At 33.4% G+C, this 12,064-nt stretch overlaps 1 protein-coding gene across 3 annotated transcripts in view; it reads right to left on the bottom strand.

The window, feature by feature from the left end:
• The window catches only part of LOC113393611 (synaptotagmin-10-like), a 115,685-nt gene extending 104,805 nt beyond the window's left edge, over window positions 1–10,880 (bottom strand). For all 3 annotated transcript variants that reach the window (XM_026630591.2, XM_064218529.1, XM_064218530.1), the window contains exon 1: window positions 10,764–10,880. In XM_026630591.2, coding sequence (XP_026486376.1) covers window positions 10,764–10,875 — 112 coding nt within the window. In that variant the 5' untranslated portion in view covers window positions 10,876–10,880. The remainder of the gene's footprint in view (window positions 1–10,763) is intronic.
• Window positions 10,881–12,064: the final 1,184 nt, after the last annotated feature.

Below are 12,064 nucleotides of genomic sequence, written 5' to 3'. Positions count from 1 at the left end.
GTCAGTCTGTGTACTTTAAAGAAGCAATGTAAGTAACCAGTTTGTAAATGGTACAACTGTGGATAGGTGAATAGACATTTGGCAGATTGACTCTTTCCTTTGCACGAGAATTATTAACAAGACAAATACATTAATTCAAGACTGTATAAATTAATGATGACCAAGTGGATTGATCGAGCTTGATCCCGCATTCTAGGGTTAAAATACGCGAGATCTATCAACTCTGTAATTATTATTTATTTATACTTTATTGAACGACATTTAAGGTGACAGAAGAGTAAAAGAACGTGTGCGGAGACAGAAAATTATAATAGTCGATTATTATTATTATTAGACTATTTAATGATAAATAAAATATTATAACCTATAAATAAATTTTCCAGTATTGATATATTTACAGAATCAGTTGCTAACTTCAAGGAATTTGTGCTAGAACCATAAAGTCTAGATCTTTTATTTGTTTTTTTTTTCAAATTTGCCCTTTTTTCATAGGTTTGTTTTTTCTTATTATTATTATATTAGACATTATAATTAATTTTGTTCTGCTCTTATTATGTTTTTAGTTATAAGTGGAAACTTTACTGGTATATGTGCTAATTTTTATGATTTAGCTTTAAGAATGACTTGTACTGTTTGTTTCCCTAATAAAGTAAAAAAAAAAAAAATACCAACTGATGGTCATTAGTCTAAAAAAATTTAACTTTAATTTACATCACCGATACGCCACCAACCTTAGAAACGAGGATCTTGAGTCCATCATGACTGTACTCACACTGGCTCATTCACCCAAACCGAAACAGAACAATACTAAGGATTACTGCTTGGATAGAATCTGTGATGGGTAGGTGGTACCTATCCAGAAGTATTTGTACAAAGCTCTACCAAGTAAAACTCGCTGTCTTTTTGTGAACGTGTCTGAGTGTTTGTTTTTTTCTGTTTGAACAAAATTAATTAATACAAACTATTCCACGGTAAAAGCATAATTTTCTTGCTCTGTCATGTTCTAGACTAACGTCCAGTGCAGCTGAAACTTTTCTAACTAAATTTTGAAAACTTTGCTCACTCGGGAGCACACTTAGTATTTTAAATTGTATACATAAGGATAGACGTTGAACTTATACGCTTCCATTTCGAAGTTCTTTATTCACTTTTGTGTACACACTATTGAATACATAATATATATGTATATATTGTAAACAATAATCCACCAACCCGAATTGGAGCTGTGTGGTGGAAGAAGTTCCTTTAGCAGAAGAGAATAGGCTTTTATCAAATAGTAGGGCATCAACAGCATCTTACTTTTTACCTTATTCATAAGTATGTAATCGTTTTGTGATCATTATTAATATTTTCTCTCTCTCTCAGCCGAACCTACCCACGCTGAGTCTTCCGGTCTATGGTCACCACTCGAGAACACGTCGGCAATGTGACTCGGTGTGGCAATGTGACCCGCCCACTGCCACTTAAGTGTGGCAATTCTTCGGGCTATGTCGGAGACCTTAGATCTCGCAGAGAAACTCCGAGCAAAGCCCTCTCCATTGCCCTTTGGGTGACCTTAAGCCTTCTTATGAGGCATATTGTGAAGGACCACGTTTCAGAGCCGTAAGTCATCACTATTATTTTACATGAAATTATCTTACAAAACGACATCTTTTCGCAAGCAAAAAACGTTGAAAATCAGTATGGTTATGGAACCCAACTTAGAAGCTGAATGGTACATCTATGTGGCATATCACGATTGCAAACAAATTCTTTTAATGTATTTTATTCATTGGTATTGTTTTCTATCATCAATTTTTTATAGTATAAATAGCCATACATTTTGACATTTAACATATGCCGGCCGTCCCGAACTGCCACGTTTATTGAATTGTCGATTTTCTACCTCATTAAGTATCTTTAATATACATAAATTCAATACATACTCTCTGTTTTAGTCGGGAACTGTATTTTTATGTTTAATAACGCGTTTAGGTTACTGATGCGGCTGCCTGGCTTACGAAGCGCCTCAGGAATGGTTACTGTAGCGACTATTGAGTGTTGTTCGCAATAAACTGAAAGAGGTGAGCATCCTTGCGCGCGGGCCAGCTCCAACAAAATTCTAAGCAGATCACTAGCAGCCTAGATTTTAAAATTATAAATCAAGGCTGCAAGGTTTCAGCTGGACCAGTATTCAATAGCATTAGCAGAAGTTAGTTGGTGATTAAACCAATTGGTAATGTTTTGTCTTCGTTTATATTTATTTTATCTATACTAATATTATAAATGCAAAAGAAACTGTCTGTCTGTTACTCTTTCACTGCCAAACCACTGAACCAAATTGGATATTTTTGTTGTATGAAGCAAGCTTGAACCCCATGGACATAAGCTACTTATATATGCCCATCACCTGACGACAAGCCCCAAAAACGCGTCTGGTAACTAATGTAAGCACATTTTTTAATTAAGTATTTGTTACGTAAATATATTTGTTATTATTATTATATAACAATGTGTTCTAAATAAAATGTGAAAATTTATTCAAAAATTAATACAAAAAGAATCACACATCCACACAAACTCATATAAATAAATATACACGAAATGATGTGAATCCCAAAAGAATTAACTTACTCAGACAGGGCTTACCGTTACTGACGTATAAAATTGACAATTACGGGAGTATTGTAGGTAAGTATGTCGTAATTAATTCGTCTCGTTGATAGTCTAAAATGTTTTTAATGAATTATTCATATTCAAAGAGATTTAAACTAAAATATATGTAATAAGTAAGAGCCGAGATGGCCCAGTGGTTAGAAAGCGTGCATCTTTACCGATGATTTCGGGTTCAAACCCAGGCAAGCACCACTGAATTTTCATGTGCTTAATTTGTGTTTAGAATTCATCTCGTGCTCGGCGGTGAAGGAAAACGTCGTGAGGAAACCTGCATGTGTCTAATTTCAACGAAATTCTGCCACATGTGTATTCCACCAACCCGCATTGGAGCAGCGTGGTGGAATGTGCTCCAAAAACCTTCTCCTCAAAGGGAGAGGAGGCCTTAGCCCAGCAGTAGGAAATTTACAGGCTGCTAATGTTCAATGTATGTTATAAAATTATTATTTATAATTTTATTTATGTATATAACATTTTAGAAGATAATTTCTCTTTAAATATTAGTTTCAAATCAAACAATTTCAATAACAGTTGTACTATTCTGTAATAACTCGCTTCGTATCTCACCCGTGTAATGTTGAAAACCGACTTACAATCGTTCTTTGTAGGGTTCCGTACCCAAAGGGTAAAACCGGACGATTGCTAAGACTGTCTGACGTCTTGACGTCTGTCACCAGGCAGTATCTCATCGACCTTGACACTTTAAATTTTTACAGACGATGTATTTCCTTTGACGCCATAACATCAAATACTAAAAACTCGCACTTGGCCGGTTTTTTTATTTGTGTAATCTTTAAATGATATCATTCATATCATATACAGACATTTCAAGAGTTATTCTCCGGTGAACTTCGAGTTTGTTCTTTCAGAATAAATCTCCGGGGCTAAAATATAATTTTTAAAAGTTTTACTTCTGCATGCAGAAGACGTTGACTACTTGATAGGTTTTATATTAATTGGTAATGGTTCATAACTTCATTCAAAACACGAGATAAGATTGGAATTATTATTACTTGATTTTTATATATTAAATATATAATTTAAAGTATTTCTAGTGTGTTCTAATCGGTAAAATATATATTCAAAACGAGCGTCGGTTGTTTTAAATTGCTCATATAATGAAAATACTGTTTTTAATTTTATATATATTTATAACTCAGTTAGTCGCTCGACGAATCATGTCCCTAGTTAGGGAAAAAATCAAATAGTCGAGCCATTATAATCTAATTTCGACCGACCTCAAAACGCAAAAAAGAAATGAGATTATTTTGTAAAATTGTACTGGTTTAAGTTACCTTGTTTTAATATTCCGAAACCAAGGTATGTTAGATAAACAAATTAAATACAGAAATCTTTCTATGGATGAATCACGGTTTCACGGATTGTGAGTTGGGTTGAACAAATCTGGCTCTCCCCTTATCTTTACTACATGAAAATACAATAGATTACATTCGTGCTGTTTCTTTTTAAAAAAGGTAGGCATATACTTATTCACCACTGGATGGTGAATGTTATCCACAGGCCATAGACAATGTGTCCACCAACAATTTACTTGGTGGCAAGGCTTTGTACAAGCCCGTCTGGATAGGTACCACCCACTCATCAGATATTCTACCGCCAAACAGCAATACTTAGTATTGTTGTATTCCGGTTTGTGAGGGTGAGTGAGCCAGTGTAACTACAGGCAGAAGGGACATAACATCTTAGCTCTCAAGGTTAGTGGCGCATTGGTTTAATGTAAGGAATTGTTATTATTTCTTACAACGTCGATGTCTATGGGTGGCGGTGACCACTGACCGTCAGGTGGTCAATTTGCCCGTCCGCCAACCTATTACAATATAAAAAATGGGGCTTTAAGAAATATTAAACATTCCTTACATCGACGATGTGACACCAAGCCTTGTCTATAATTACGCTAACTCACTATCTGTTCAAGCTGGAACGCAATAATACTAAATAGGTAGGTACTTTCCAAGATTGGCTACACAGCTCTACCACCACGTAAACATAACAATAAGTCATATCATACAGAGCCGAGATGGCCCAGTGGTTAGAACGCGTGCATCTAAACCGATCATTACGGGTTCAAACCCAGGCAAGCACCACTGAATTTTCATGTGCTTATTTTGTGTTTACAATTCATCTTGGCGGTGAAGGTAAACATCGTAAGGAAACCTGCATGTGACTAATTTCAACGAAATTCTGCCACATATGTATTCCACCAACCCGCATTGGAACAGTGTGATGGAATAAGCTCCTAACCTTCAAAGGGACAGGAGGCACTCCGTTAATGTTATGTTATATAAAACCTTGGAAATTAATAATGTTCTCATATAATTTAAGCATTGAAAAGTCGTGCATAGAATAATTACAAAATACACAATACCTACCATTAAAAACTTATTTGTAAATGATTTTCTGTATGAATATCAATATGATTGTTCATTTTTACTAACGTTTATTATTATGAAAATTGAGATAAACAAAAGAAATGTTTTTATATCAATTAGATGTTATATTACATTGTTGACAAGACTGCGACCTTGCGGATCAAAATGGCCGTCTTTTTTCATACCTCAACCTTGTCTCGACATCCCGCCGTGAATAATATTCACCTTTCTTTCGAATTAAGAATATTTTGTTTTATAATTATTTGCTATATATAACAACTCATTTATTAACATAATATGAGAAAACGCATATGTAATGAATACACAGGATATATCAAAAGTACTCTTTAACTGTTAATTTTTATTCATGATCATGTTATCAATTATCGAAATCCACAACAGCGCGATTTTTAAGACATTTTCTGCCTCGCACAACCACTCTGTGGAATCAGCTTTCGCCGGCGGTTTTTCCGAACCGATACGACTTGGGAACCTTCAAGAAAAGAGCGTACTCTTTCCTGAAAGGCCGGCAACGCACCTGCAAGCCCCCCGGTGTTGCAGATGTCCATGGGCGGTGGTAGTCACTTTCCATCAGGTGAGCCTCCTGCTCGTTTGCCACCTATGACATAAAAAAAAAAAAAAAACCGGGAATTTGTATTCGCTATCATTGCTTCACTATAATGTTGCGCACACTCTATCTACCTTTTCAATGTAATCTCAGTTTTAATCGTTACAAATAACTTTATAATTAAAAACTCTCTTTGTTCATTATACAACGTGGATGAGCGACTTACGCTGCTCTATTTCGAAGTGCGTACATTATCTACAATATAAAATTTTTAAATGACTCGGTCATATACAACACACGGTCTTAACTGGTGGTCCCAACGGAATTCACACAGGAATTCCTTATGGAACGTAAATGAGCATCAAGAGAGTATTTTTTAAAATTCATCTCCTAAGGAACCGCAAAATCGTCACTCTTAATGTAACAAATATGAAAACCGGTTTCATGCTTATGTTAATGAGTTACAGACAAAGCGCTTTTGTAAAATTTATAGAAGTTATTTATGGAAGTTCGTTTTTTTTTTTTTTGATTAGGTATAATAAAATCAATCTTTTGGCTTTTGTTTGTTAGTAGAAGATCAACATAACAATTTGTTCCAGTGGCAAATCCAATCGGGTTCAGGGAGTATGTCTGACATCGTGTTTGTCCTTATATAGCAGTCTGAATCACAAGCGGTGGAAGTGAAAATCATCCCAGGCCCACCAAATTACATGGCTGCTAATTAATTTTCCGACATTTTTATGTAACATATAACAACCTGAAATACCAAACGATATATTTTCAGAACTGTATCACTAAAGATTTGCCCCAACATGAAGAAAAAATAATTGTTTTTGTTTATGTTCAATACAAAAAGTTTATGTATGTGTCTTAAGTTGGTAACAAAAATGTACACAACATTGTATATCATGTTGACTTCCTGAAGAATTGAAAATTAACTTGTGTAATACACAAAGGTAAAACTAAAGTAACGTAAAGATGAATACGTTTAAATGACCCATTACCGGACTCTCCTTAGAAGGTTACGTCTGATTTTCACCGCGCTTAATCGCTTAGGCATATACTCGTAGCTCAGTCGCAGAGCGATCGACTGCCGACGAATAAACTAATAAAATCGACAGCGTTTTTCGATATAAACCAAAATCCATAACAAAATTTCAAATACAAGTAACATAATATCAGTTTAAAAAAAAAGGAACCTATTTCTATATGTACTAGCGGCCACTACAGATATTACATAAACAAGTGTTCAATTTAAAATCGACTAGAATATTCACATCGAAATTGCTTTTGTAAGCTTAATGGAATGTGTGTGTTTTGATACAATTCTGTTTATATTTTACAAATTACTTCACGAAATTTCGACGCAATATATACATATTGACAAACAAATATTAATGTAATTTATTCAAAGGATCCGTTTCATTCCAACCATCGCTTTAATTGTTTAACCAATGGTACTTAAATCTATCGTACATATATTACTATGATTAATTCCAACGCGAAGTAATCCTTATACATGCATTAATATTCAATTTATGTAGCTCAGAAAACCAGTAGTTACGAGTGATTCTTTAACGAAGATTGCGCGTTCAAACCCACACAAGCAATTTAGAATCTGCATGCGTTTAATTCGACTCTTACTCAGTGGTAATGGAAAATACTTTTTCCTTTAATAAATGAGGAAACTTACATCTTTACTATGTACAATGTGCCTTTGCCCAGCAGTGGGACACTTGCAAACTGCTTACTTTATATACAGAGCCGAGCATTTATATGGACTAGTGGCTACACACTTAGGTCTGTACCGAAAAGCGAGTTTAAATCTAAGCAAGCACGTTGCCAAGAAGTATTAGTTTCTTTTATTCCTTGTTCACAAAACACCAGATGAATTATAAACACAAATATTGTATTTGAACCCGCGACCTTCGCTTAAGATCCACTTAAAGTATTGCGCCATCTAAATTCATGTATGTATAATATAGTAGAACTATATTCTATAAGTCATGGATTATCCTGGATTTATATTCAAAGTCAAAAATCTTTATTCAATATAGAAGTGTTTACACTTGCTTATTGATTGTCAAAAATCTACCACCGGTTCGGAATTTAGCACCTCGGACCTGAGAAGAACCGGCGAAAGAAACTCAGCGGGATATATTTTTTTTTTTTAACCATTTTCCATGTACAAATACTTTTTAATCCGGAAAATAAATTATTTTTTCCAAATAGCCGAATAACACTCTCTGCCAAGTCAGCATATAAAATACTATTATACCTGGAAATATCGGGCTTTCCGGGATAATCGAAAACTCCTTAACGACTCGTAAATCCAAGAATATGTGAACAACAAAAAAAAAACTCGGGTCAGGCGTGGTTCTGGGTCCACATATAGTCATGATAAGTCGTTGGTCTAGTGGCTTGGTATATAATATTATATAGCCACAATTCCCAAAGTACTGGGTTCGAATCCCATATCGATCACTTGTGCACTATATGTCCCCTGAGAATCGCCGTCGTTGATGACATCGATCAGGACGAAACTATAATTTATTTCGGTAAACAAAAGAACTCACAGGCAATAAAACTAATTACACGTAACACCAGATAACTTTTGACATCAGAAACGTTTCAAAAGAAACGTCACATAAATTCGACTTTGATGTTTAACTTATTGCATTTCACTTCAAAGTGTATCACGGGATCAATTTCATACAAGTGGTTTGTCACAGGCTTTGCTAGTTTCATATAAACGCAACTTTTCGTTTGATATCTGAATATTGCACTTCAAACGTCGTAGAGACTGTGATACAGTACTACATATTACATGCGTATAAGTACTAAATTCTTTTATTAAAATTCGTATTTAGATCTTTCTGGAATTATTAGTTTATTTATTATTAGGCTGAATCCACAATAATATTCTCCGAGAACATTTTCAACATCGAATCGTTACTTTACAGAACTATATTAAAAGTAAAGCTACCGATTCGAAATGTAGATTCTACCGAAAAGAACCGGCAAGAAAGTCAGTGGTTACTCTTTTCAAACATTTTAAATACATTATGTTAGTTAGAAAGTCTACAAGTAACAGAGCCACGCTTTTTGTTTATCTATATAAACTTGTGTTGAATAATATGCCTTATTTATTAACGTTTTTTAACGAATGATTTGAATATATGAATCGGCAAAGTTAAAAATTCAAATTACCATGGACGATTGGTTCCCTCGATCTCAAAGTTATTCCATTAAAAATATTGATATTTTAATCCCCTCTGCGCAGAGTTAACCAAACTTGTGAAAAAAGAAAACCTCGAAGAGATCCCATTAGAAGATCATTGTTCATGTATGGAATACTTAGACCATGCATCACTTTTATTTTTAAAGTTTTTTTATGGTGATTGATCATAATTTGAATCTAAACACTCTATATAACCTAAATAGAGTTATATCCAATAAATTAATAATACCTTGCAACCGATGAAAAGTTTCTATATTATTGTTTATTTTTAATTTGCTTTACCTTTTAATTGCACTGTAAACTTAAAAATATTTTATTTATAAAGTGAAATTTTAATTAAAAAAATAAACTATGTCTATATTTTCAGCAAGAAAAGAAAATTTCTAGTTAAATACATAAATGCGTCGTTCAAATACAATAAATATTGTATTTTATTAAGAAATATATTATTCAAAGTACAAAAAGAAGTAAGGATAAGTAATTCCTGTTAATAAGTAATACGTTTACCAATTTTTGTAGATTACAAGGCAATCGAACACTGAAAGGTATTCTGTAAGAATAGGCTTTTCACGACGTACGACATAACTGGGCTCGACGTGACGTATATTTAAGTTATAGTTAAGTTATGATATGCGATTTTGATTGCAATAATTATTTTATTAGAACGATACCTAGAGAAAACCCAGTAAGAGTAAAGTTCGTTTTCAATATTCTACAATCGGATCGAGAGTCCAAGTTTTATAAATAAAAGCAAATATTAACTTCAAAGACATTGTGATGCAAAAAGGATCTAGCCACAACGACTTACATTTTATAAAATTGGAGTTTTTAAAAATGTCGTAGATTTGATGAAAAGTTCCTTGGAAGCTCTCATATTTTTCAGAATAAAGGCAATAAGTAAATACGATTTATGACAAATGAATCCATTTTGCATGATACCGTCCTTAATTATAAAATCATCCTGTAGCTTATTTTTATTATGACACAATAATATTATTGAAATAAACTGTTTTTCGCTTCACCACTATTAAACAAATTTTGATGTAATTTGATAGAAGAAAGCATAAAAATTCTATGACCATGCACAAAATAAGTTAAATAGTAAAATTTATTTTTAATAGTTGTAAGTTAATGGAGACAATTGAATCACATTTACAAGCTTTTATCCAAATGTAGGTTAGGTCATATATTAAAACTCAATTTGAAGCTTACACCTAACAATTTGAGTTTACACTTAACAAGTTTACACACATTCGTGATAGTACGATCTCTAACAATAAATATTTAGATTCGTTTAAAATGGCCGCTTATAATACTTGTTGTGACATTAAATACGTCTTTAATTTTTCCTAATGATGAAGTTAAGTTCACTTTGATATTTCAAAAAGTAAAAATTTACTTATATTTTGAATTCCGTAAAAGTAGCCCATTTAAGCGAATAAAGAATCGCAATGAAAAATTTTATTACACACTTTTCCCTATTCACGAAGAATAGCTCTTAAAAACAAAACCTAATTATAATATAAAACACATTTCGTAACGCAATACTGCTGCCGTAATTATTATAAACACTTGAATATTGGAAACCCTCACACGAGCCGAATTAATTACATCCCATCGAGTGCTTTAGCGCAGCGGATGATAAACAATTTTGCAAATTGGCAAAGGAATTTGGTGGCAGCTTTAAATTTAATTATTGCATTAACGACCAATTCAAAATATGGTTAGGATGGTAGTTTTAGTGGCGAAACTGAGAGTTTGGAATCGTGATTGATGTTACAAGAATATTGACTGTAGTTTTAAATTTAATCGGACAATTTTATTAAAATTCTAAATCCAGTTATAAATTTAGCAAGACAAGTTATCGAAAAAGATATTAATTTCAAACATCGAACTTAAAAAGGGCACTAACCTCCGCTCGCGCGCGTTTCTCTCGAGTCGTCGACGATCAACAGGTGGGGTCGCCTCGCTCGCCCGAGCTCGAGCTCGGCTGGCGCGGTGCTGCTAACTCGCGGCACGCCCATCACGTCCGACGGTCTGGGCGCGTATGCCGCCCCGTACCACTACTCCAGGTAACGGCCCTGGACATTGTCGCGTATTCCTTTGGCGTGAGTGCATTTAGAAAATAAAAGTCATATTGTCTGTGATTTATCGTTTCGAAACTTTAAATCGAAATTGGATTTTTAAATATCTTTTCATTAAATTGCAATCAAAATTTAAATTTATAATTTTTATGACATTTGTGTAGTGGCAAGTAAGCAATGAAATGCAATTGAATTGAATTAATTACATTTAATAAAATAAAATGAAACTATACAAGTTTAATGAAAGCTCAAGATGTTCTCTAGGTCAATTTTTCTAAGAACAAATAAGACACAAAATAATATTACGTTTCATTATATTACAAGGAGGCTGTAATTTTTTTTCCTACAACAACAAAAATGTATTAAAAAATATATATCTAATGTCAAAAATTCTTATCAAAATTAAATTAAATACATCAAAGTTAATGGCAGTGGCCACATTTGAAAAACAATACAAACACATTTCAAATCTAACGGTAGGAGAGCTTAGTCAATATTGTTTTTTTCGTATTTTTCTGATGAAAATGTATTTTCTTGTAAAAGCAACAAAGGTTCTGCGGTGCGCCGCAAGGGAAATATTAACAAGGTCGCCTACTACGTCACTGTGTTTCACTTGTTTTTAAAAGGGTAACATTACACGGACAATTTGTTTTTAGTTCTGATATTTTATGGCAATTAAATGCATTTATCTTTTCCTAACTGAAACTCTTTTTCTTTTTAATTCGATGGCTGGTACTTTTCTTTACTAGCACAAAAATGAATAGTCGTCTGCGAAATCATAATCACAATTTTTTTGTTTTTATTGTGAAGCATAAATACAGATTATAAAACAAAAAAAAAACTCAATTTCCTAATTCCCAAACTAACAACGCTCTTAAAAACTAATTTTAAAAAACACCTATATTTTTAAAATCGTACATTTTATATCAGAATTGTCTTTGATCGAGTGGAACATTCGTTTTCCAATAACGTTGATAAAAATACAACGATGATGTCTATTTGACCATGTTTCATGAAGCGGGCATCGGAAACGCTGGCAGCTCGACAGCTTCCTATACAATTCTATATTATGAACGTTCAATTCCGCTTTTCTATAGGCATGAATGTTTTAATTTTAAATTTAAAACGC

Source organism: Vanessa tameamea, chromosome 22, assembly GCF_037043105.1.
Source record: "Vanessa tameamea isolate UH-Manoa-2023 chromosome 22, ilVanTame1 primary haplotype, whole genome shotgun sequence".
Lineage (NCBI taxonomy): Eukaryota > Metazoa > Arthropoda > Insecta > Lepidoptera > Nymphalidae > Vanessa > Vanessa tameamea.
Note: the sequence above shows the minus strand (reverse complement) of the source record. Positions and strands in the feature narration are given on the sequence as shown.